This window comes from Hordeum vulgare, chromosome 7H (assembly GCF_904849725.1).
Source record: "Hordeum vulgare subsp. vulgare chromosome 7H, MorexV3_pseudomolecules_assembly, whole genome shotgun sequence".
NCBI lineage: Eukaryota > Viridiplantae > Streptophyta > Magnoliopsida > Poales > Poaceae > Hordeum > Hordeum vulgare.
Window position 1 is genome coordinate 362,206,047 of NC_058524.1, and position 24,372 is coordinate 362,230,418.

General features: G+C 45.6%; 1 protein-coding gene across 1 annotated transcript; it reads left to right on the forward strand.

The window, feature by feature from the left end:
• The first annotated feature begins 4,669 nt into the window (after window positions 1-4,669).
• On the forward strand, window positions 4,670-8,602 carry LOC123407291 (ACT domain-containing protein DS12, chloroplastic-like). The gene is made up of 10 exons (XM_045100397.1): window positions 4,670-5,079; window positions 6,171-6,225; window positions 6,297-6,422; window positions 6,542-6,636; window positions 6,725-6,809; window positions 6,922-6,981; window positions 7,423-7,478; window positions 7,885-7,990; window positions 8,064-8,132; window positions 8,321-8,602. The coding sequence occupies exons 1-10, from the start codon at window positions 4,958-4,960 to the stop codon at window positions 8,381-8,383; spliced, it is 837 nt and encodes a 278-aa protein (XP_044956332.1). The 5' UTR covers window positions 4,670-4,957; the 3' UTR covers window positions 8,384-8,602.
• Window positions 8,603-24,372: the final 15,770 nt, after the last annotated feature.

Below are 24,372 nucleotides of genomic sequence, written 5' to 3' on the forward strand. Positions count from 1 at the left end.
ACACATCCCCGTGCCATAAAGGGGTAACGTGGTCGTACATGTAAGGTTGGGACGATCTACACATCAAAAATCTATTCCCATTTCCGAAACCATACTCACACAAATACCCGGTGCACCACTTCTCCGAAAGTGGCCACCTAACTCATCATCACCCTCGGGCATTAGTGGCACCCGACGGGGTTTTCATAAACCTTTGATTTATACCAACAACATGCTCATGCTACTATTACTCTAGCTTTACTTCTTAACATGATACTAGCATGACCCTCATAGGTGGTAGGATCAAGCTCTATGCATGTGCTCCGGAGGAGCCATCGGTAACATTACATCAATTATTTACCGGCACTTATGATCATATGCAACGGAAATATTTGCTATCTTAACATGCAATATAACATATGCTAAGTCATGGTCAAAGGGTTGCTTGCCTTGGTCAGCTAGGTATCCGGGGTTTTCGAGGTCTTCCGCTCTGATTCCCTCGTCACACGGATTTTCTATCGTCGTCAAAAGAATAAATAAGAAATAGCTCACTCAAAAACAGATCACAAAGTCATTTTAAAAGTGTTCTTTATTACTAAAAAAATCTAAGTGGCTATGTTGAAAAATATTGCCTCTGATTCGAATGAACGAACATTTTTAAAATCAACCAAACAGAAGCAAACCTATTCCAATTTAGTCCTTTTTATTATTGTAAAAAAAAATAGTTGTTGAAGAATTCATCCAATGGTCTCATTAAATACTACATATTTATAGAAGAATATCAGTGGAAAAATTATATTTTTACACTGTTTAATATTTTTATAAAAATCTCTGAAATCAGATTTTAAAAACAAAATAAAAATGGGCTAAGTCCCTGGCTTGGCTCGGCCTGGAACTCGGCCGTCCCAAGGCCAGCCAACAGCTTGCCCAGGCACGCGCACCGTCAGGTTTGAACCTAACGTGCGAGGCCCTGCTGTCAGCGGCTGCGGGCAGCGAGGGGGAGAGCTGGGCCACCGACAGGTGGGGCACACCTGTCGGGGTCGTGTCCTACCTGTGGCCAGAGAGGAGGAGGAGGAGCACGCCGGCGAGGCTGCCGACATTCTCAAGCCCCAACGAGGACAGAAATGGGTTCTGCTCGACACCGCCTACCTGCTGATGGTCGGAACAACGACGGAGAGGCACGGGTTCGCCGGCGACGAGGAGGCGGCGGCGGAGGAGTTTCGGGAGGTGGTCGAGAGGGTAGCTAGGGGCACGGAAATGCTTTGGAAAAGTTGGGGGAAAGATTCCTGAGGTCGAGGGGATCAGTTTGGTGGGTCGAGGGACGCAGGAGCCGTCGTGTAGCCGGAGATCGATCGGAGCTCCGAGACGGAGGGGCCTCGGTCGATCTCGAGCACCGGGTCTCTGCTTGCTTGCTGGGGTGGCTAAGGAGGTGCTAGTGGTCGTGGTGAAGCTGTCTGAAGGGTGCTGGAGTGAGCGGGAGGGCTATTTATAGGCCCGCAACGGTGAGCCGATTCAGGAGCGCCGGTGACTCACCGTGGCGCGCATCGGGGTGCAGAGAGGAGCTGGGGTCGAAACCACGGTCTCAGGACGTCGTTTTGGACTGCCAGAACCATCTGCAACATAGGGAGAGAGAGAGGAGTCCATCATCAGTGGCCGCGCAACCTTGGCCGGTTCTGGTGCGCGCGGGCACGCGTCGCACGAGCTCTAGCACGGGAGAGGAGGGTCCCTGATGGTCGCTTGATGCAGAGGGGTTGTCGGGGAAGAGGTTGGACACGTCGGGGGAGGTTGGAACTGGCCGAGGGCGTCACCCCCATCTCGGTGGCTTCCTGTAGCGTGCCGAGAGCGCAGTTTTGGCATGCCACAGCATGCTGGTGCGCTCGGAGGCACTTTGGATGTGTATAGCATGTCCTGGCACTGGCGGGAGTGAGGCTAGCCGTTGGGGTCCTCTGGGAGCTTCGGCTGGTCAAGGGAGACAAGGAATACTGGTGCTGTCAGCTTTGAACTGAAGCTTAGATTGGGTTTTTTGGCATTTCTACTTTGAACCATAGAGGGGCCAGTTGACTGGGGTTAACCACCGGGTTGGCCACCCATTCTGGGTAGCGCACCTCTCGAATGACCCCTGCCTCCTTCAGTTTGCGCACCTCTTGAGCGATGAACGCCTGCTTTTCCGAGGCTTGCCTCCTTGCCTTCTGCTTCACTAGGCCCGCATTCGGGCACACCATGAGGTGGTGCTCAGTGGCGTCCGTCGGGACCCCTATCAGGTCAGAGGTGCTCCAGGCGAACGCATCCTTGTTCGCCCTGAGGAAACCCACCAATGCCTTCTCTTGGTCTTGAGGGTGGTTTGCGCCGATGGTGAAGGTGGGAGCCGAGCTTCCTTCATTCACCGGCACTTGCTTCGGCTCCTCCCGGTCCTAGGAGAACAACTTCTTCTTCTTCATGGGCGCGATGTCGTGGGCGTCACCTGGATCCTCCGCGACACATGCCTCGCCCCTGAGGTTGGTAAGCGCCATGGCTGCGGCCTTGTGGCAGAGCTCGAGCACCCGTGAGGCGTCCTTGACGTCCCCCATGACGGTGAGCACGCCGCCGCTCCCGGGCATCTTGATGACGTTGTAGCCTGGGTGCGTTGCCGCCATGAAACGCACGAGGGTGGGGTAGCCGAGTATTGCATTGTATGTAAGGTGGATGTGGGCGACGTCGAAGTCGATCTGCTCGGTACGGAAGTTGGAGCGGGTGCCGAAGGTGACGGGGAGGCAAATTCGTCCCACAGGGGCGACAAATCCTGCCACCACCTCGGAGAAGGGCTTTGAGGGCGCAAGCCGCTCCCGGAGCAACCACAACGCATCGAAGGCCTCCACTGAGATGACGTTGAGGCCCGCGCCGCCGTCGATGAGGGTCTTGGAGACGGCCACGCCGGATATGGTCGGCGTGCACAATATGGGAAGTGTCCTGACGACTGCCGTGGAGTTGGGGTGATCGTCGGGACCGAAGGTGATGTTAACCTCCGGTCATATGCGGTGTTCCGCGGGCTCGGGCCTTGGACGAGCCGCCCCCGCGCTTCAGGAAATGCTTGACGTGACGGCTGGAATATTGCGCATGTGATCCGCCGAGGATGCAGGCGACAGCGGGGGCTGCCCTTCTCGTCCGGGCGCCGCCCACCGTCGAGGACCGGTGACTTACGGTGGTCGCACTTGCCATGGAGTTTCCGAGTCGAGATCTGGGTCTTGTTGTTGGCGTGGAGGCTCCGACACGCACCCCATACCTGGCGCGCCAAATGTCAGATTTCGGGCTCCGCAAAACCCTAAAGATCCGTAACCAGGGGTGCGCACGGAGACCACTTGGCAGCTTCGACTCACCCGACTCGCTACTCGACAGACAAGTCAAAGAACTCACTCGATGGTGAGGGAGACACAAGACACGACAGTTTACCCAGGTTCGGACTGCTGGGAAGCGTAATACCCTACTCCTGCTTTGGTGGATTGCTTCTCGTGGATGTTGGTGGATGAACTAGTACAATGCTCGTGAGCCTCCGGAGGCTGGGTGGTTATGTGTGAGGCTCGTGGTTGAATGGATGGATCGGATCCCATACTACGGAGCAACCTATCCTCTATATATAGTGGCGGCCCCGGTCCTCTTCCATTATCGTTTCGGCGGGAAGGGATTCTACAATGGCCAATTTTAACAGGGGACAGTGGAATGTGGTTCCCTGCCCCAAAGGTGGTCTTCGCCTGCAAAAGTGGCTGACGGCCCGACAGGGACGGGTCCAGGGGTAACGTCCGCTGTGCCGGCGGGCGGCGATGGCCTTGTTGCACCAGAATGAAAACCTTTGAGAGATGTCTTCGGAACCCGCGTACGTCCTTCCCTCCTTTGCACGAAAGGGAAAACTGCACCGTCCTGCAATCCGCTGCTCGCCTGTCCCTTCTCCGCGTCATCCTTGACTCCTGAGGCTGGGCCTTGCCTCGGTATCTCCGCCGCTCCGGAGGGGTCCTGAGGAGCCCCCCTGTGAGTCTTTAAGTTGCTCCTCCTCGCGAGGGGCGCCGGGCCTGTTGTTTTTGGTCGATGACGTGGGCCAGCCCCGCCCCGTAGGCAGACATGTCTAGGTACCCCATTCCCAGAACGCCGACAGCCCGTCCCGGATCCACATGTGACTTTTTTTACCTCTTCAAGTTTGATTTAACGAAGGGCTTCCTTTCATGCGAGCTCCGTTGCAATTTGTAGTTGAATTTGAGCCCTTACAAGCAATTTTTGTATTGTAATATTTAGATTTTAATTTGTATTTTATTGGTCAAAATCGCGATCAATTGCTTTGTATGGTTTTACGGTTTAAGGGTCGAAATCGGTTGTGACGGAACAAAGCCCGTAAAATCAAAGCGGTAAAAGAAAATATGCCCCTGCAAATCCGAGTGAGCTTTGTTCCGACGCAACCGATTTGGTCTTATAAACCGTGTTTTCTTTTTGCCTTTATCTACCGTTTAAAAGGTCGCGATTTTAAGATGTGTGCTAGAGATGCTGTATTCTCCAAAATTCGTACCTCTGATCCAAGGACGTTCGGGCTGAAACATTAAAATCGAACGTCAAACCCTTATCATTTGGGCTAAAAGGAGCTCTCGTACCCAAGCAGCCCCAACTACTTGTCCGCTCCCCTCATCCTCCATTTTTCACTTACTTCTCCAACCCCTCGGAAAGGGACATCACCGAGGGAGAAGAGAGGAGTGTCTCTGCGTGCGTGTATATCTGCATCGGAGGGTGAGGTGAGGCCGCGAGGTGGAGAGGAAGAGCACGAGCCCACCTCCCGTTTCCACCTCTCTATCCTATGGATAGAGCCTCCGCGACAACCATAGATATCCTCGTTATGATCCCATCAGCGCCTTCTCCTTTGTAGCACCATCTCCCCTCCCCCACCCACCCCCCGGTTTATTTGACAAGATTTGATCTCAATCTTCGCACGCTTCTTGGCCGAGTGGGGGAGAAGATTCCAGAAATGGCCGTCGCCGTAGCCGCAGGGACCCTCCGTACCTGCTCCGGCGTATTTCCGCCGGCGTCCGGGAACCATCAGCTTGCCCGGTGGCGGCCACTTGCACCGGCAGCGCCTGCTAAGCTGAGGTGAGCAGACTGGCCCAGATTTTCTTCCACTTTTCGCACATTAGATTCAGAGTCTTTCTTTCCCGTTTGAATGGTAAGATGCTGTGCTCGGGTTTGAAGATTCGTAGCCTTAGTTCCAAAGATTCAAGCTCTTAATTTAGAACGGATGCCCCTTCAAAATAAATTCTGCATAGTAGTGTTCTTCAGTGGGATGCAGAATTTTTTTGTTTGATTTATCGGCTATCCTTGGTGCTAATTTACATAATGATTTCGTCATGATATAACTTGATGCTTAGACTCTTTTGTTTTGTTTCAGCTGCAGAATATACCTGATAGTTGGTTTAATTCTGATTAAAAATGTGATGCTTTTGTGAAATTCTAGTTCCACTGGGTGATTTTATTGTTCAAGTGGTGGCAGCGCTAATTATTTTAGGGGTGCAGTAATGATTACGATAAGTCAGTTCACTGTTTCGTTACAGGTATTTAGCTAAAGCAGTGGTTATAAGTGTAGCTGATGGAAATTTTATGGTGCTGAGGGGTTGATTACGTTTGCAGATACTCATGCCGCAGTATATTTCTTTCTTTCTTGCTGGAGTTGTGAACTTATGTGTTATAGTTTCTTGTGCAGACTGATATGGTCAAGCTTGATACTATATTCTTTGGTTTGTCGTGTTCGAAAAAATTACCTTCTCTGTTGCAACTAACTATAGGTTACGAGCGTTTCCTTCATTCTATTTTATTGTGTCATAAACACTGGCTGCGTCGTCTGAATACTTGCTTTCTTTGGATCAATTTGTTTCCATCCACTGATTAAACAAGTTTAAACTGCTATTAATACACTTTCTGTTGTTAAAACTGTTATGATTCCATCCATTGTTCAAGTGAGTGGTCTAGTTGCTACAGAGTGCATTGATGTTATTTTGATGGAACATTTTTATTCATTTTTTTTCTCATTAAGCCCTTTAATATTTTGTCGTATTACTCCCTCCATATAGAAATATAAGAGCGTTTAGATCACATTTCATTACAGAGGGAGTACATCATAACCTCTTACAATTCTCAATATATGTTGCACATGTGTATTATTTACAACTGTTTTTTCTTTTGTTTAGATTATTGTCTCCAGCTTTGAGGATTACCAGTGCTGCTTCGCCTGCAGCTGTTGAGGTAGATAGCATTGCTTACGACAAAACATTCGATGAACCTCCATGTTCAACTGCAGATACTTTGTTTTGTAGAATGGGAGCTCTAGCAACACTGATACAGTCCCTACACCGAAAGTTATAATAGATCAAGACTCAGATCCTGATGCAACTATTGTGGAAGTAACCTTGGGTGACCGTCTTGGGGATCTTCTTGATACTGTGTGTTGTTTACATTGCCTTTTCAATTTACCTTTACCATTCATCACTCTTAGGTTCTTATTTTCAATATGTTGGATTCGTGAAATACTGATTAGTTTTGTATTCTATTCTATGTGCAGATGAGTGCCCTGAGGAATTTAGGGTTAAATGTTGTGAAAGCTAGTGTTTGCCTTGATTCTTCCGGCAAGCACAATAAGTTTGCTATAACAAAGTCGTGAGTGGATCATTTTATTATTATTCCAGATGTACTTTTCTACACATATCAATTCTTGTCTAGAATGAGTGACAACAATACTCTACAGGTCAACTGGTCGCAAAATTGATGACCCGGAGTTGTTAGAAGCAGTAAGACTGACAATTATCAACAACATGCTTGAATATCATCCTGTAATTTCCCTCACCCCCCCCCCCCCCCCCCCTCCCATTTTTTTTTTGCTAAGATGCCTTAACTTCAAATCTCGTAAACTAATGTCTGCATCTTTTATTTATTTGACATTAGGAAGCTAGCAGTCAATTGGCCATGGGTGCAACTTTTGGGCTAGAGCCCCCTACGGAAGTGGTACTTGTTTAAATCCATCCTTAAACCAAAGTGTCCGTACCTTCTATCTTATCGACCTTGAAATGAGTGCCTGAAAACATCTCAATTATATGGATGATCTTAAAACCATATTACTTATCTATGTGTTATGAGAAGGAACACCACATGAAGGTTTACAAGATACTATGTTCTAATAAACTTCATGCTAGGTATGCCTTTTCTGTAAATTTATATATACCGGATTGATTGCTAAACCTGACCACATAAAAAGTTACTATGGTAGACATGATTTTGACAACACCTTGTTGCAAAATATATTCATATGTTTTGAGTACACGAATTTGGATGAACTGCTCATACTATACCCTTGAAATTGCAGTCTGATGTCACATCATAATAATGGTGTGCTCGAGATTCGTAATTTTTTCTATATGTAAATAGTTTTTGCATGTAAATCGGCAGGTTGATGTGGACATAGCAACTCACATAGAAATCTATGACGATGGTCCTGAAAGAAGGTAGTCTTTCCTGTTGCTTTATTCTTCAATCTTGATAATACAAGGAAAATTCATGTACTTTGTCTTTCATCCTAATAAAGTACATGTTATGGGGCTAGAAGCAACATAATGATTCGTTCTTTCTTCTTTAGCGGATCAAGCTTGTGTCCTAAAGAAGATATCTGACTGAAAATTTAGCTGTCATCTTGAATGACCGACCAGTTTTTTTTTTGTGAGAACCAGATTTTTTGTTTTCTGACGGCTTTGAATAACAAAATGCATTGCCTATAGGCTATAAGCTATCCCTTAGCATTATCTGCACTTTGCTTTCCTTGACCGCAGTAAGATCATCGGTTTGCTATATTGTTGTTGTTCGCCATAAGTATAAGATTGCGTTGATTTGATCTCCTCCAATGTTCCATTTCAGTTTACTTGTTGTGGAATCAGCTGACCGTCCAGGGTTGTTGGTTGATCTAGTTAAGATCATTGCTGACATCAATATCACTGTCCAATCTGGAGAATTTGACACCGAGGTGACACCAGTCATTTGGAGCTTTACTTTTATTGATATAAGTTGTTCTTCTACTGAGATTTTGTATCTTGTAGGGGCTACTGGCCAAGGCAAAATTCCATGTCAGTTACCGGGGCAAGCCATTAATCAAGGCTTTGCAACAGGTAAACTCATCATTCATACATCTATTGGGTATCACATTAGATTATCATGGAAACAGGACATGTATAGAAGTCCTCTCTTTAAAGGGGATACTATAAATAGCAGAGCATCCTGATTGGACCCAAATGTCATCTCTATAATTTTCACTGGTAAAAAAAAGTGTATTTTCTCATTTAGTATGTTGCTGCAGGTTCTTGCTAATAGCTTGCGTTATTTCTTGAGGAGGCCGACGACAGAGGATGCCAGTTTCTAGGCAGATGGTTACAAATCCACACTTTATGATAGTTCATGATACATGATATTTGCCTGAAGCTGGAACTATCGTCCAAATTATTCCCGAAATATCTGTAATTACCCAAAAAAAGTGATGTACATGATATATCATCCAGTTTCACGTGAAGACAGGTTCGTGTTGTATGATTTGCGCTATTCTTCCAATTTAAATTATGAGCTGGCTGGATTCAAGTATGTATAACACATGGTTATTTTGCTACTCGGGATGCATGTTTGATGATAAAACAAGAGGGCGCTTGTGGGGCCAATCATTTAAAAGATGGGGCTGCAATAACGCCCACACGTTTGACAGGAGCAACAACAACCCAGAGGCCTAATAGTCACAGGTTGTGACATGTCATTGCATGCATGTACAAGTGACGGAATTAATGACGTCATTCGAATTTTTTTGTCTTTTTAGTTTTAAAAATGTTTTATTTCTTAATCAAAAAATCTAATTGGAAAATTGTTTTTATCATTAAATCCGTCACAGTTGAGATGTTTGAAACTAGATCTCATGTCGATATGTTTCGACGACTTTTTTTATTAAAAGTTGTCACGTTCATTGCGCATAAATTGCCATCGTAATTATACTAAAGTTGTCATGATATGTTTCAACTACTTTTTTTATGTTTAAAGTAAACTTTGACTTGTTATAAAAAGGAAATTAACAAATTAAACTTGGCATGATGAATTACTGAGATTTTTCATGATCCATGAAATAATTTTGACATGGTTCAAAGTAAAAAAAGAAATATGCCGTTAATTAGTTTAAAAATTCATGATCACTGGTTCAAATTTGTCATGAACCATAAATTTCGTCATGGTGAATTACTTAAATTGCCATGATACATGCACTAATATTTATCATGGTTCATACAAAAAATATTTTTCATGTTCAATATACTTAAATTGTCATGGTCAAAATAATAAATTTGTCATGATCTATAAACTCAATTTGCCATGATGAATTACTAAAAATTGCCATGATCCATGAGTTGCATTTTCCATGGTTAATTACCAAAATTTGCCATGGCCAATTAATAAAAATCACCATGAAAAGTAATTGAAATATTGTGATAGCTTTAAATCTAGAAGAAAAAATTAGATGAAGCATGACGTGGCAACTTTATTGTAAACACTATGGTAACTTTAGTGTAAACATGTGGCAACTTGTGGCCCAAAAAAAGTTGTCGAAACATACTAATATGAGATCTAGTTTTGAAGATCTCGTCGAGAAGGATTTAATGGTGAAAAAAAAATTTAATTGGATTTTTTTGTTAAGGAGATAAAACATGTGTGGTTATGAAGGCGTGTGGACCATGTTGTGACAAGACGGATGGTTATGAAGGCGTGTGGACCATGTTACCTCGTGCCAAATGTATGGGCGTTACTATTTCTGTAAAAAGATTGGTTGGGTTGCAAGCCGTTAGATCTGACGCGTCAAGTGGCCAAGCGGTGCCTCCACCATTGCAACAGAAGTTTGTTGCAGATTTTCTTTTGCAATAGAGGTCCTGTTGCGGATTTTTCTTTGCAATAAAGGTTTTGTTATAGTTTTTTTTGCAACATAGGTGATGTTGCAAAAGCTTGTCTAAGTTGTTGTTGTTGAGCATTGTTGTTCTTTGCCGTCGTTTGCAACACGTTGCTTTTGCAAAAAACGACAATAAGACCTTTGTTGCAAAAATAATAATCTATTGGTCGGTGGTGGCTGCTGGAGATTGAGGCGCCTTATTACGGCCATCAAGAGGATGTAGGTGGATCCCATGACAGCGAGGGCGTATACTTCGCCAACTCTACCAACTCTCATGGTGAGCTCTCCCTTGCATGCATCACAAGGAGAACATGATTCAAGGGCGTATACCTCGCCATCTCTGCCAACTCTCATGGTGAGCTCTCCCTTGCCCGCATCACATGGAGAAGGGGATTCATATTGGGAGGGTATTGAACACAAAGAACCTACGATCCTCTAGGAGGGCACTGGTTGTTGGTGGTGGCGGAGCCTGTTGAGTGCCTCATGCGTGCACGACGACATCAACAACCTTAGTGAGCTGCCATCACCACTGTGCTTATAGACAATCGTGGAGACCGCGATAGATTCGTAGTGGCCTAGGCCTGAGAGTACGCACCATCCTACCTGTGTGCTGCTCCATGAACGAGAGCTCTAGGTGGGCGTGGATGCACCCCTACACGAGTCAAATATCATCGTATGTCAGCGCTACTGAAACTAGTCTAGAAACTCATATTTCATGGATACACAGAACTAATTGATTCTATGAGACGAATCCCTCCCCCAACCCATCCCCAACCTCCCTCACTTATGTTCCACTACAATTACAAGCCGACTAAAAGGTCAATTCGTTCTTCGCCAAGTTCGTCCCTAAGGCTATCTTGATATACTAAGATAACTAGTTAAATGCTCATGTGCCGATAGGGACGTTAATGTGAAGTGTGTGCATTCATTATTCTATTGTGTTGGCTATGGGTAATAATTCAAGGTCAATGTGAAGTATGTGTGCATATTTTATTCTATTTTGCTCAAATACATGGGTACAACATATATGCAAACATATTTGTTTTGCTCCATCCCTCTTGGCCTCCATGTGCATTCTCTCTCTTTATCTATCACATCCTATAAAAACATTCGATGTGCACGTTTAACATGGTTTCTAATTGCACCACGACTAATTGATGGTCACATCCTTCTCTCCCTACCTCTCGTTGACCAGCCACCCCTCATCAACAAATAGAAACCGACATTTGGCAGATGAAAACACCTAACACGCAATTAAACGAGGGCCAACTACCTTTCTAAGGTAAACCATCCCTCATCATCAATAGTTATCTTACTCAATTTTGTAGTCTCGGTGACACAAGGCACATGATAATGTTTCTTAACTTTCTACACAAAAATATATGTGAAAATTTGTCAACCAACAATAATGATACATGTCTTATCCAGCCAAGAATGAATATATTTAATTGTGATTGTTCCTCCTCAATTTCCCTCGCCATCTCAAAAAATGTTGGAGAATGTAAAGCTTATACAACCTCCATTCCTTCATGTTAGGTGTATTTTTTGTGCATTGTAACCAAGACAGAGCATAGCGGATGATTTAGGATAGAAATACCATACTTTGGTAATTTGATGCATAATTATGGGGCCGAATTAATTATCCTTCCATAACTAACTTCACATAGTACACAACTAAAGCATGGCTTCCAAAAAAGGGATGTGGCATTTTCTTTAGGGCTAGAATAGACAATTCATAGGGAAGTGAGGAAATATGCACCTAACAAATTGGAATTTCTCTCAAAAGTATACACCTACAATTAACAACCGTAAGAAGCATATTATTGGCGTCCTCCTATATCATTTGTCGACATTGAGAATATAGTTCAATGCAATTTTATGCTCAAATTTAACCAATTTGAGCAAACAAATATGTTGGTGCAATGTATTTGTGGGGACCCCGACTCATAAGTTATGATCACCGAATGCATGTGTATAGTGATCCGAGAGATCAATGCTCACCGAGCACACAAAAGCTGAATAACAAGAGTCTTACATCCATACATACCGCCTGATACAAATAGAGATCATTAAGGTCAAGTCTTACATAGATAGGGCCTCCAAGGCCAACACACCAAACATAGCTAGCAGCGGAAATCTTGGACGAAAGCATGAACCCATGCCATCGGCCTTAACCCTACATGTATTCTGACTGGGAAGCGTCCTAGTTCGGATGTTTGTCTCCAACGAACTCTTCACCGTGCTCTTTTTCTTCCATGTCTGGCCAATTAAATAACCAGTGGCAAGCCAATGAGTACTTTGAATGTACTCACAAGAAACCCATGTTTTGTAACAAGGTATAACAATGCATGATATAACACTAAGTAGGTAAGTTACAGAAAGCTAGTTTTGAGTGCAATGACATGATCAATCAATTTATAAAATCATGCATCATGAGATTCTAGATATCCATAAGAACAGTTTCAAATATCAATAAAAATAGGGGTTGAACATCTCATGTTCAGTCAATGTGTCAAGTCATCCGATTTAGCTCAAGTATCAACTTTCTCCCCCCACACACCAAGTTTGTAAAACATTTGGACATAGTTTAAGCAGGACCACCCAATTGTCCTTGACCATGGACTCGGCTATTCAAATAGTATTGCACTCTGCAGAGGTTGCACACTTTACCCACAAGACTCGAGAAACTTCTGTGTCAAGCCACGACTTGCGATACATTGCTTACCCGAGGTAAGTACCCAAACAATGCATTTCCCCTGGCAACACTAAACAAAGAGTCCACTCGACTGGTACCCAGCCCTCACGATGTACACCACACGATCCTTGCTCAACATAGTACCATCCGTGAAGGGACCAATAGTGTGCCCGGTGTCTGTAAGAACAACCCATGATCATCCTTTCTGGCACGACCCGTATCGAGAGTGACCACATCACTCCCGTCACTAGTAATTTGGGCTCTCTGCTAGCATCCACCAAAGTAATCAACGAAGCCCCGTCCCATAAGGGGTATCGTGGTTGTACATGCAAGGTTGGGACGATCAACTAATCTTAAATCTAATCCATTTTCAAAAACACTCACACACAAATTGTCCCGGTACACCACTTCTTTCTTAAGTGGCCACCTAGCTCATCTTCTCCCTTAGACATTAGTGGCACACGACGGGGTTTTCGAAAAGTCTTTGAAACATTTTGCTTCCAACACCATGCATATACCCATCCCACTTGCATAGAATCTACTAGCATCCTATCTACTTCCCGCCCACACAACTCTAAGTGGGCAGTAGAGTCATGTCGTGCAAGTATCATCGAGGAAAGTAACAGAGGCAACTCATCATGATCAATACATCGAAACAAAGTGCACATGCCATGCATAAAAAGGGTTTCTTTAGACATGGTCAAATGGATGCTTGCCTGGCTCAACAAAGACTCCGGGGTCTTCAAAATCTTCTCATCCAAGTCCTTCATCAACAACACAATCTATCTTCGCGATAATAATGGCAAAAACAAAGAAAATAAATCACTCCTAAAAATGTCGAACCATTTTTGTAAAATACTAGGGTGAATATTAGCAATGTAAAAATCATTAGGTTTTGGTTTTGAAGTGTCAAAAGCGGTGAAAAACATTTTATTAGTGGCTCTAAATATTTAAAATAAGGTTTTAGATATAAAAATACAAAATATATTTTCAAAGTGATGCACAAGTGACATTATTAAATAGGTTGTAATATTATTAGATTTTAGGTGGTGGAATATTTGGATTCGGACAAATATTTATTTGTGTGGATTTTTTTAAAAACAAAAGAAAAAAGGGGGCTCTCTTGCCCTCGGCCACATCACCTATAGCTGGGCCGGCCCAGAGCCAAGTGGCCTGAGCGAGCCGGGTGCCGCCAGGTTTAAACGTGACACGCGGGGCCCAATGTCAGCAAGAGAGGGGAGATAGGAGAGAGGTGGGGGCTAACGAGCCGGACCCACCAGGTCGTCGTAAACTTCCCGACCACGGAGCCGACATACTCATCGGTGAGGCTCAGGGGCATGATGAGGGCCGATGAGCTGTAGGATCGAAAGTATGTCAAGAGGGGGGTTGGGGTGATTAGACTACTTGACAAGATGAAAACTTAGCCTTTTCCCAATTTTAAGTGTGAGCCAGTTTTAGCAATTATGACTAGTCAACTACACCATACACGTGCACATCTAAAAGTATAGCAGCTGAAAGTAAAACATGCAAGTGTAAAGTAGAGGGTAAGGTAGGGAGATCAAACAAAAAGGTTGACACGGGATTTTTGGCATGGTTCCGATAGGTGGCACCATCATACGTCCATGTTAGTGGAGACTTCAACCCATGAAGGGTAATAACCGCGAGAGTCCATGGAGGGCTCCACCCACAAGGGGTCCACGAAGAAGCGACCTTGTCTATCCCACCATGGCTTCCGTCCACATAGGACTAGCCTCACTCATAGTAGAACTTCACGGAGTACGCGATCTCCTTGCCCTTATAAACATCTTGGTTCAACTCCACAACACGAAGTAGGAGGCTCCCATGCGACACCTAACCTGTAGGGGGGATAACCCCGGGGTAGGCTCATCAGGCCTACTCCTTTGCCTTCAACCAAGAAGGAATAACAAGAATCATTCTACAAAGTCCAAGTCCCCTTGGCTGGCTAGGAAGCACCTACCGGCTAGGGGCGAAACAACATATTCTCTAGCCGGCCAGGAAGCACCTGCCGGCTAGAGGCGAGACGGCTACCTCCCTCTGGCCGTCTAGGCCAAGCCGGCCGGCTAGAGGCGAGGCGGCCGTGCCCACGCCGGCTAGTCAAGCGACTATCCGGCTAGGGAGCTCAAGTCACATCAGGCCGTAGGTCATGACGAGACCCTACGGTTAAAGGAAGCTACGCGTCAACAAAGGTACTAGATCGGGGTGCACGGCAGGTACAGCGTCGACGGCCACGCCGCTTACCTCCTCCGGCTCCGATCCATCACCCTGCACAGTGTCGGCCCGTCAAACTCCCACTCCATTACTGCACTCGGCGTGGGAACAGTGGAGACGGCCGTACTGTCTGCCCATGACGATTCTCGCTGGACGACTCCGAACGTACCACACGTGTCCTGCGTCAACCTTATGCGAGATCCTTACTGGCTAGCCGACGGGTACCACAGCCAGACAGGACCTCGCAGCCGGCGGGCCCCTCCAGCGACAAGACAAGACCCCCGTGCCCCCCTGGCCAGCCGGCGAGGCTGCCAGCCGGGTCCCACTCTTGTAATTTTATCCCTATTGTAGGTCGGTGGGTTCGTCTATAAAACCCCTCGCCCCCCTTCATGCAGAGGGTCGGTCAACTGAGCATACACACACCCCACATAGGAGAGGCAGACGCGAGCCGGCAGCTCCTTCCTCCTCCTCCGCAATACAGCTCTAGGAGCACTTTGTAGTCCCATTCATACATCATACACTCCGACAGGACTAGGGGTATTATCTCTACGGGGAGCCCTGAACCTGGGTACATCGTGCGTTCCATGCTTGTGGCATCCTCGTTCCCAGCGCCCTCCGGTGCCACTTCAGTTCCCACCATCTTTAGCCTACCCATGGCTTATGTTGTGAGTAAACACCGACATTTGGCGCCCACCATGGGGCCGTCCGCGGCATCAGCCGGATTTACGCGCTCGGCGGGGCCCTGCGCTTACACTGCCGGATGCATCGCGTACGGACCGATCTGCATACCCGTGGAGCCTGCTTCCGATGAGGCTTCACCGATGATGATCGACGTCCCAGTCCGTCATGCGGACTCGGATGGGGAGTCCGACGATGAGTCACTCTCCAGCGTCGTCATCGCTGCTATCGAGAACATCAACGTTCTGTGCAGCGACTTGCGCCTCAATGATGGTCCTCACTACCCCAGAGAGGACTTCGACGTCGAGGCGTTGTGCACCAGCTTCAGTAGGCTCTCCCTCGCCGAGACGCCTACATTTGACGTGTACCCCAGCAATGTGCTCGTCTTCGACGGTCCACCGTCATCCGCGGGGCGCCTTGCCACGTATCATGTCGCCGTCGTCTCCAACGTCGTGAAGGTGATGGTCATTGGAGCCGGCACCAGCAAGGCTCACGGTTAGGCATCGACTGACGCTGGTGAGCCTTCTGCTGTCTCCGTCGACATGCTTCATGCCGCCCTTGACGGCTTGAATACGCCCATCACCACCTCCACAAACCCCACTGACGTGCGGGCCTCGCTGGAGGAGGCTTGCAGGCAGATCTTGGAGGAGGGCATAGCCATGGCTACGGCTAAACGCCGGATGGAGGCCACACAACAGGAGTATAACTCCGCTTATGGCCTCACTCCGATTTGTGAGGGTCCTAGCCGGCTTGGCTCGGTCCGCGGCCGCGACCGGGTCATTGCCGAGATCCTAGCGGCAAGCAACCCATCTACTAGACTCCTGCGGCCAACTTACGGGTTGCACAGGCGGCCATGGCAGAAATGCCAGGCTTGGAGGGCGAGGAGCGCGTCCTTCAGGAGAAGCGGGTCAAGGATCTCCTTGACGCTGCCAACAAGAAGCAGACACGGCTTGACCCTGGTCAAGCACAGTCGGAGTCTCCGGGACCCAATCCCGGAGCGCGTAGTAACCCCAGTGGTCATCATCAAGCCGAGGGATCTTCCTCACATCGCACTTCCGTCCGGAAGGGCGAGGGCAGCCACGACCGGCGTTCTCAGCGCCAGAGCGAGCCGACTTCGAGCCGGCATCGCGGAGATGATGAGAGTGACTCGGTGTATGAGGTTCCTCGTCTGGGGAGGACCCATGCAGCCGGCTCACAAGGCACCCTTTCCGATCGCGGCTCGGATTGGCGCTCGCGTCCCACATGGCGACAATGACGCTCGCAAGCGCCTCAACGCCTTGGCACAATCAACTCTCCTGGAAGAGGACGGCCCCATCGGTCCGGCGTGCTTCGGCCCCCGGATCCGAGGGGAGCCGTTTCCCCGAGGATTCACTCTTCCTCGGGACACTCCCAAGTACAACGGCACTGCCAATCTAGAAGACTGGCTCATCGACTACACCACTGTCGTTGGCATCGCCAGGGGCAACAAGCGCGTAGCCGTCCGCTACGTGCCACTCATGATGGCTAGCTCAGCCAGGACATGGCTTAACAACCTTCCAGCTGGTAGCATCAACTCTTGGGTTGACTTCGAGGAGGCGTTTGCTACCTCTTGAGCTTGCGTTGGTTTTTCCCTTGATGAGGAAAGGATGATGCAACACAGTAGCAGTAAGTATTTCCCTTAGTTTGAGAACCAAGGTATCAATCCAGTAGGAGTATCAAGACAAGTCACCAATGTACCTGCGCAAAAACAAACAAACTTGCACCCAACGCTATAAATGGGTTGTCAATCCCTTCATGATTAATTGCAAGGTGAGATATGAAGGTGGAAAGTGCAACAAAGTAAAAGTGTAGAGCTGAAAATATGATGTGAAGTAGACCCGGGGGCCATAGTGTTCATTAGAGGATTCTCTCATGATAGCAAGTATTACGGTGGGAGAACGAATTACTGTCGAGCAATTGATAGAACTGCACAAAGTCATGATGATATCTAAGGCAATGATCATACATATAGGTATCACGTCCGAGACAAGTAGACATATACTTTCTCCATCTTCTACTATTACTCCACATATCGACCGCTATCCAGCATGCATCTAGTGTATTAAGTTCATAACAAACGGAGTAACGCCTTAAGCAAGATGACATGATGTAGAGGGATAAATTCATGTGATAAATATAAACCCCATCTTTTTACCCTTGATGGCAACAACACGATGCGTTCCTCGCTAACCCTTCTGTCAATGGGTGAGGACACCGCACGGTATGAACCCAAAACTAAGCACTTCTCCCATTGCAAGAATTATAGATCAAGTTGGCCAAACAAAACCCACAACTCGAAGAGAATTACAAGGATATGAAATCATGCATATAAGAGATCAGAGGAAACTCAAATAATATTCATAGATAATCTAATCATAAATCCACAATTCATCGGATCTCGACAAACACACCGCAAAAGAAGATTACATCGGATAGATCTCCATGAAGATCATGGAGAACTTTGTATTGAAGATCCAAGAGAGAGAAGAAGCCATCTAGCTGCTAGCTATGGACCCGAAGGTCTATGGTGAACTACTCACGCATCATGGGAGAGGCAATGGTGTTGATGAAGAAGACCTCCGTGTCCGAATCCCCCCTCCGACAGGGCACCCGAACGTGCCCGAGATGGGATCTTGTGGAGACAGAAGCTTGCGGCGGCAGAAAAGTATTTTCGTGGCTCTCTCTAGTGTTTTCAGATTTTTGGAGAATTTATAGGCGGAAGAAGTAGGGCAGAGGAGCCATGGGGGGCCCACAAGCCTGCTAGGCCCGACCCCCTAGGCCGGGGCTAGGTGGCTTGTGACCTCCTACGAGGTCCCCTGCCTTGGTTCTCAAGTTTCCTCCATATCTTCTGTTATGAAAAAAAAATCATTTCGCAGGTTTTATTCCATTTGGACTCCGTTTAATATTCTCCTCTGAAAAAGGTCAAAAACACGAAAAAACAGAAACTGGCACTTGGCACTGAGTTAATAGGTTAGTCCCAAAAAAGATATAAAATAGCATATTCATGCATACAAAACATCCAAAGTTGACAAGATAATAGCATGGAACCATCAAAAATTATAGATACGTTGTAGACGTATCAAGCATCCCCAAGCTTAACTCCTGCTCGTCCTCGAGTAGGGAAGTGATAAAGACTGAATTTTTGATGTGGAATGCTACCTAACATATTTGTCCTTTGTAACTTCTTTCTTGTGACATGAATGTTCAGATCCGTAAGATTCAAAACAATAGTTTACTATTGACATGAAAACAATAGTACTTCAAGCAAACTAGCAAAGTGATCATGAACTTTTGAAGTAACAAGGCTAAAGAAAGTTATCCCTACAAAATCATATAGCCTGGTTATGCTCCATCATCCCCACACAACGAATTTAAATCATGCACAACCCCGGTATTGGCCAAGTAATTGTTTTCACACTCTTACTTCCTCAAGCTTTTTCAACTCTCACGCAATACATGAGCGTGAGCCATGGATATAGCACTATAGGTGGAATAGAGTGTGGTGGAGGTTGTGAGGCAAAAAAGAGGAGATGGTCACATTGACTCGGCATATCAACAGGCTATGGAGATGCCCATCAATAGATATCAATGTGAATGAGTAGGGATTACCATGCAACGGATGCACTTAGAGCTATAAGTGTGTTAAAGCTCAAGAGGAAAACTAGTGGGTGTGCACCCAACTTGCTTGCTCACGAAGACCTAGGGCAATTTTGAGGAAGCCCATCATTGGAATATACAGGCCAAGTTATATAATGAAAATTCCCACTAGTATATGGAGGTGTCCAAACAAAAGACTCTCTATCATGAAGAACATGGTGCTATTTTGAAGCACAAGTGTGTAAAAAGATAGTAGCATTGTCCCTTCTCTCTTTTTTTTGTTTGGGCTCTTTGGCCTCTCTTCTTTTTTCTTTTTTTGGTGGGCAACTTTGGCCTTTTTTTTTCTCACATCGGACAATGCTCTAGTAATGATGATCATCACACTTTTATTTACTTACAACTCAATACTTAGAGCAATGATGACTCTATAGGAAATGCCTCCAGCAGTGTACCGGGATGTGCAACGATCTAGCTTAGCGTATGACGTTGAAACATCTCGCTAGCTATCTTACGATCATGCAATGGCAATATGAAAGTGACAGCACATGTCATGAGACGGAACGGTGGGAGTTGCATGGCAATATAGCTCGGAATGGCTATGAAAATGCCATAGTAGGTAGGTATGGTGGCTATTTTGAGGAAGGTATATGGTGGGTTTGTGCACCGACGAAAGTTGCGCGGCACTAGAGAGGCTAGCAATGGTGGAAGGTGAAAGTGCATCTATACCATGGACTCACATTAGTCATGAAGAACTCATATACTTATTGCGAAAGTTTTAATTAGTAATCGAAACAAAGTGCTAAACGCATACTCCTAGGGGAAGGGTTGGTAGGTGTTAACCATCGCGCGATCCCGACCGCAACACAAAGGATGACAATCAATAAATCAATTATGCTCCGACTTCCTAACATAGCGATTCACCATACGTGCATGCTACGGGAATCACTAACTTCAACACAAGTATTTCTAGATTCACAACACCCTACTAGCATAACTTTAATATTACCGTATCCATATCTCAAAACTAATTGGGAGAAATCAAACTTCTCTTTACTAATCAATTCACTTGAATATGGAAGTTTTTTATTATATCCTCTTTGGATGCCTATCATATTTAGGACTCTTTCATAGCACACACCAATTACCAAGTTACTTAGAGAGAGCACTCTCAAAAAGATATAAATGAAGATCGAGAGTTCTTTTTTCTTCAAAATATGACACCGCCGTGCTCTAAAAAGATCTAAGTGAAGCACTAGAGCAAAGTTATCTAGCTCAAAAGATATAAGTGAAGCACATGCGAGCTAAATTGCCTAACTCAAAAGATATAAGCAAAGCTCAATGAGTATTCTAGTAAATTCAAGATGAGTGCATGTCCCTCTCAAAAGGTGTGCAACAAGGATGATTATGACACAACAAATAGAAAAGACTCCTATAATACACAACGCTCCAAGCAAAACACATATCATGTGGTGAATAAAAATATAGCTCCAAGTAACGTTACCGATGGATTGAAGACGAAAGAGGGGATGCCTTCCCGGGGCATCCCCAAGCTTAGGCTTTTTGGTGTCCTTGAATTTGGCTTGGGATGCCTTGGGAATCCCCAAGCTTAAGCTCTTTCCACTCTTTATCCCATTGTGCACGAGAACATCACCCAAAACTTGAAAACTTCACAACACAAAACTTAAACAGAAACTCGTGATATCATTAGCATAAGAAAACAAACCACCACTCTTTAGGTACTTTAGAAAACTTGATTTCTATTTAGATTGGTGTTATATTACTGTATTCTCACTTTTCCATGGCTAGTACACCCCGATACTATCCAAAGTTTTATCAAAATAAGCAATGAACACAACAAAAACAGAATCTGTCAAAAACAAACCAATGTGTAGAAATCTGTATACTTCATATACCTCTGGTATCTCAAAAATTCTGAAACATTATGACAATTAGGGCAATTGACATATCAACCAGAACCAAAAAGAATCAACTCATAAGCTCTTTTTGGATAGGAATGAAAAATAATTTCGTGAGCGCAAAGTTTCTGTCTTTTTCAGCACGATCAAACAACCATCACCAAAACTGATCATAAAGGTTGTACTTGGCACAAACACAAAAAGAAACATGAAAAACACAATCATAACAGAATTATGACGGTGTGGAGACAACAAAACAGAAAGCAAAAAGCAAAGATAAATTCATTGGGTTGCCTCCCAACAAGCGCTATTGTTTAACGCCCTTAGCTAGGCATAAGGCGGTAGAATCAAGTATTGTCGTCTTTGGTGCTCAAACCATAAGTAGCGTGAACACTCAACATTTTAAGATCTTATTTCTCTTACTAGATGGTTGACCATTGTTTTTAGGAACAAAACAAACTTGGTGGTCTTATTGTGGGCAAAATTTGGAGTGTTCTGGACAGCGGCAAAAGCGGAACCCAAGTTGGTTATAACATCCTCTAGTTTGCCAATTCTAGCGGAATCATGACCTAGTTTTTCATTAACTGTGGATTCCTTGTCCTTTAAAATTTTCAAAGTCATTCCCACCTTAGATCCATACTGAGTGATTTGATTGTGGATCTTTTTATCCAAATTTTCAATGAGTTCTATCGTAGCAACTTTATTTTCAATGATATCCAGCCTAAGCATCACATGTTCCAAAGTTAACGTAGTTCCATTAACCATGAGTGGGGGTGAGCCAACTAAATTTATTAAAGCACCGTAAGAATCAATAGTATGGCTACCCAAGAAATTTCCGCCTACGATGGTGTCAAGAACATACCTATTCGAAGGGGAAATACCCACATAAAAGCTGCGAAGAAGGACGGTAGTAGATTGCTTACGAGTAGATCTATTCTGAGCATTGCAAATTCTATACCAAGCATCCTTTAACTTTTCTCCCTCATTTTGTTTGAAATTAAGAACTTCGCTCTCGGGAGTAACGTTCAAAGTGATAGTACTAGCCATAAGGATAGGTAGACTATCCCACCCAAGCAAACAGAAGGCAAGCGAAAGAAAAAGGCGAACGAAAAAGGCAAATATTTTTGTAAATTTTTGTTTTTCAGAAGTGGGGGAGAGGAAAACGAGAGGCAAAAGGCAAAAAAAAGTAAATGCAAGAGATGAGTTTGTGATAGTTACTTGGATAAGCTTCCCTTAGAATAGTTCCCGGAGCGAGAAATTGACATGTTGAAGGGAGACTATTATTGACTTGATACTCCCCGGCAACGGCGCCAGAAATTCTTCTTGCTACCTCTTGAGCTTGCGTTGGTTTTTCCCTTGAAGAGGAAAGGGTGATGCAGCACAGTAGCAGTAAGTATTTCCCTCAGTTTGAGAACCAAGGTATCAATCCAGTAGGAGTATCAAGACAAATCACCAATGTACCTGTGCAAAAACAAAGAAACTTGCACCCAACGCTATAAAGGGGTTGTCAATCCCTTCACGATTAATTGCAATGTGAGATCTGAAGTTGGAAAGTGCAACAAAGTAAAAGTGTAGAGCTGAAAATATGATGTGAAGTAGACCCGGGGGCCATAGTGTTCATTAGAGGCTTCTGTCATGATAGCAAGTATTACGGTGGGTGAACGAATTACTGTCGAGCAATTGATAGAACCGCGCAAAGTCATGATGACATCTAAGGCAATGATCATACATATAGGCATCACGTCCGAGACAACTAGATTGATACTTTCTGCATCTACTACTATTACTCCACGCATCGATCGCTATCCAGCATGCATCTAGTGTATTAAGTTCATAACAAACGGAGTAACGCCTTAAGCAAGAATTATAGATCAAGTTGGCAAAACAAAACCCACAACTCGAAGAGAATTACAAGGATACAAAATCATGCATATACGAGATCAGAGGAAACTCAAATAATATTCACAGATAATCTGATCATAAATCCACAATTCATCGGATCTCGACAAACACACCACAAAAGAAGATTACATCGGATAGATATCCATGAAGATCATGGAGAACTTTGTATTGAAGATCCAAGAGAGAGAAGAAGCCATCTAGCTACTAGCTATGGACCCGAAGGTCTATGGTGAACTACTCACGCATCATCGGAAAGGCAATGGTGTTGATGAAGAAGCCCTTCGTGTCCGAATCCCCCCTCCGGCAGGGCACCAGAACGTGCTCTAGATGGGATCTTGCGGAGACATAAGCTTGCGGCGGCGGAAAAGTATTTTCGTGGCTCTCTCTAGTGTTTTCAGATTTTTGGAGAATTTATAGGCGGAAGAAGTAGGGTAGAGGAGCCACGGGGGCCCCACAAGCCTACTAGGCCCGGTCCCCCTAGGACGGGGCTAGGTGGCTTGTGACCTCCTCCGAGGTCCCGTGCCTTGGTTCTCAAGTTTCATGCGTATCTTCTGTTATGGAAAAAATCATTTCGCAGGTTTTATTCCGTTATGACTCTGTTTAGTATTCTCCTCTGAAAAAGGTCAAAAACACGGAAAAAACAGAAACTGGCACTTGGCACTGAGTTAATAGGTTAGTCCCAAAAAAGATATAAAATAGCATATTCATGCATACAGAACATCCAAAGTTGACAAGATAATAGCATGGAACCATCAAAAATTATAGATACGTTGGAGACGTATCAACGTTCGTCCGCAACTTCACTCGCACCTGCAAGCGCCCTGGCCGGCCTCACGAGCTGGCCATGTGCGTCCAGAGGCCCAACAAACTCCTTCGCGACTACTTCACATGTTGGACGGAGCTACAAAACTCCTGCGAGGGAGTGCATGAGGTACAGGCCATCCAGTACTTCATCGACGGGTGCCAAGACGTCAGTCTCCTCAAGCACAAGCTCATGTGCTCCGAGCCCAGCTCTCTGGCGGTGCTCATGGCCAATGCGGAAAAGTACGCCACGACCGACTCCACGATGCGAGTCAAGGTGACCGCCTCGGACAAAGTTGTCCCCACGCCGACTACTCCCAAGCCGGTTGGCGACAATCGAGGCGGCCAGAACAACAACAAGCACAAGGTAGATCAACTTGATTCGCGCTCCAACAACAAGCTGGTGGCCAACGTGGAGGGAGAGGCGCCGGCTACTCAAGCCGACTCTCAACGGAGGCAGACCGGCAAGAACGACCAGCAGCCCAAGCTCAGCTTCGAGTAGATGCTTGACGCGCCTTGCAAGATGCACTCTGGGGCAAAGCCCTCTACCCATACCCTTCGATAGTGCAGCTTTGCACGACGATTGTGGCAAGGGGAGGGTG

Excerpts from the sequence above, each read along its gene's own strand:
- LOC123407291 (XM_045100397.1), top strand. The coding sequence starts at position 4,958 with ATGGCCGTCGCCGTAGCCGCAGGGACCCTCCGTACCTGCTCCGGCGTA. Across the intron at positions 6,637-6,724 it reads AAGTTTGCTATAACAAAGTC|GTCAACTGGTCGCAAAATTG; the intron begins GTGAGTGGATCA and ends AATACTCTACAG. Across the intron at positions 8,133-8,320 it reads TAATCAAGGCTTTGCAACAG|GTTCTTGCTAATAGCTTGCG; the intron begins GTAAACTCATCA and ends ATGTTGCTGCAG.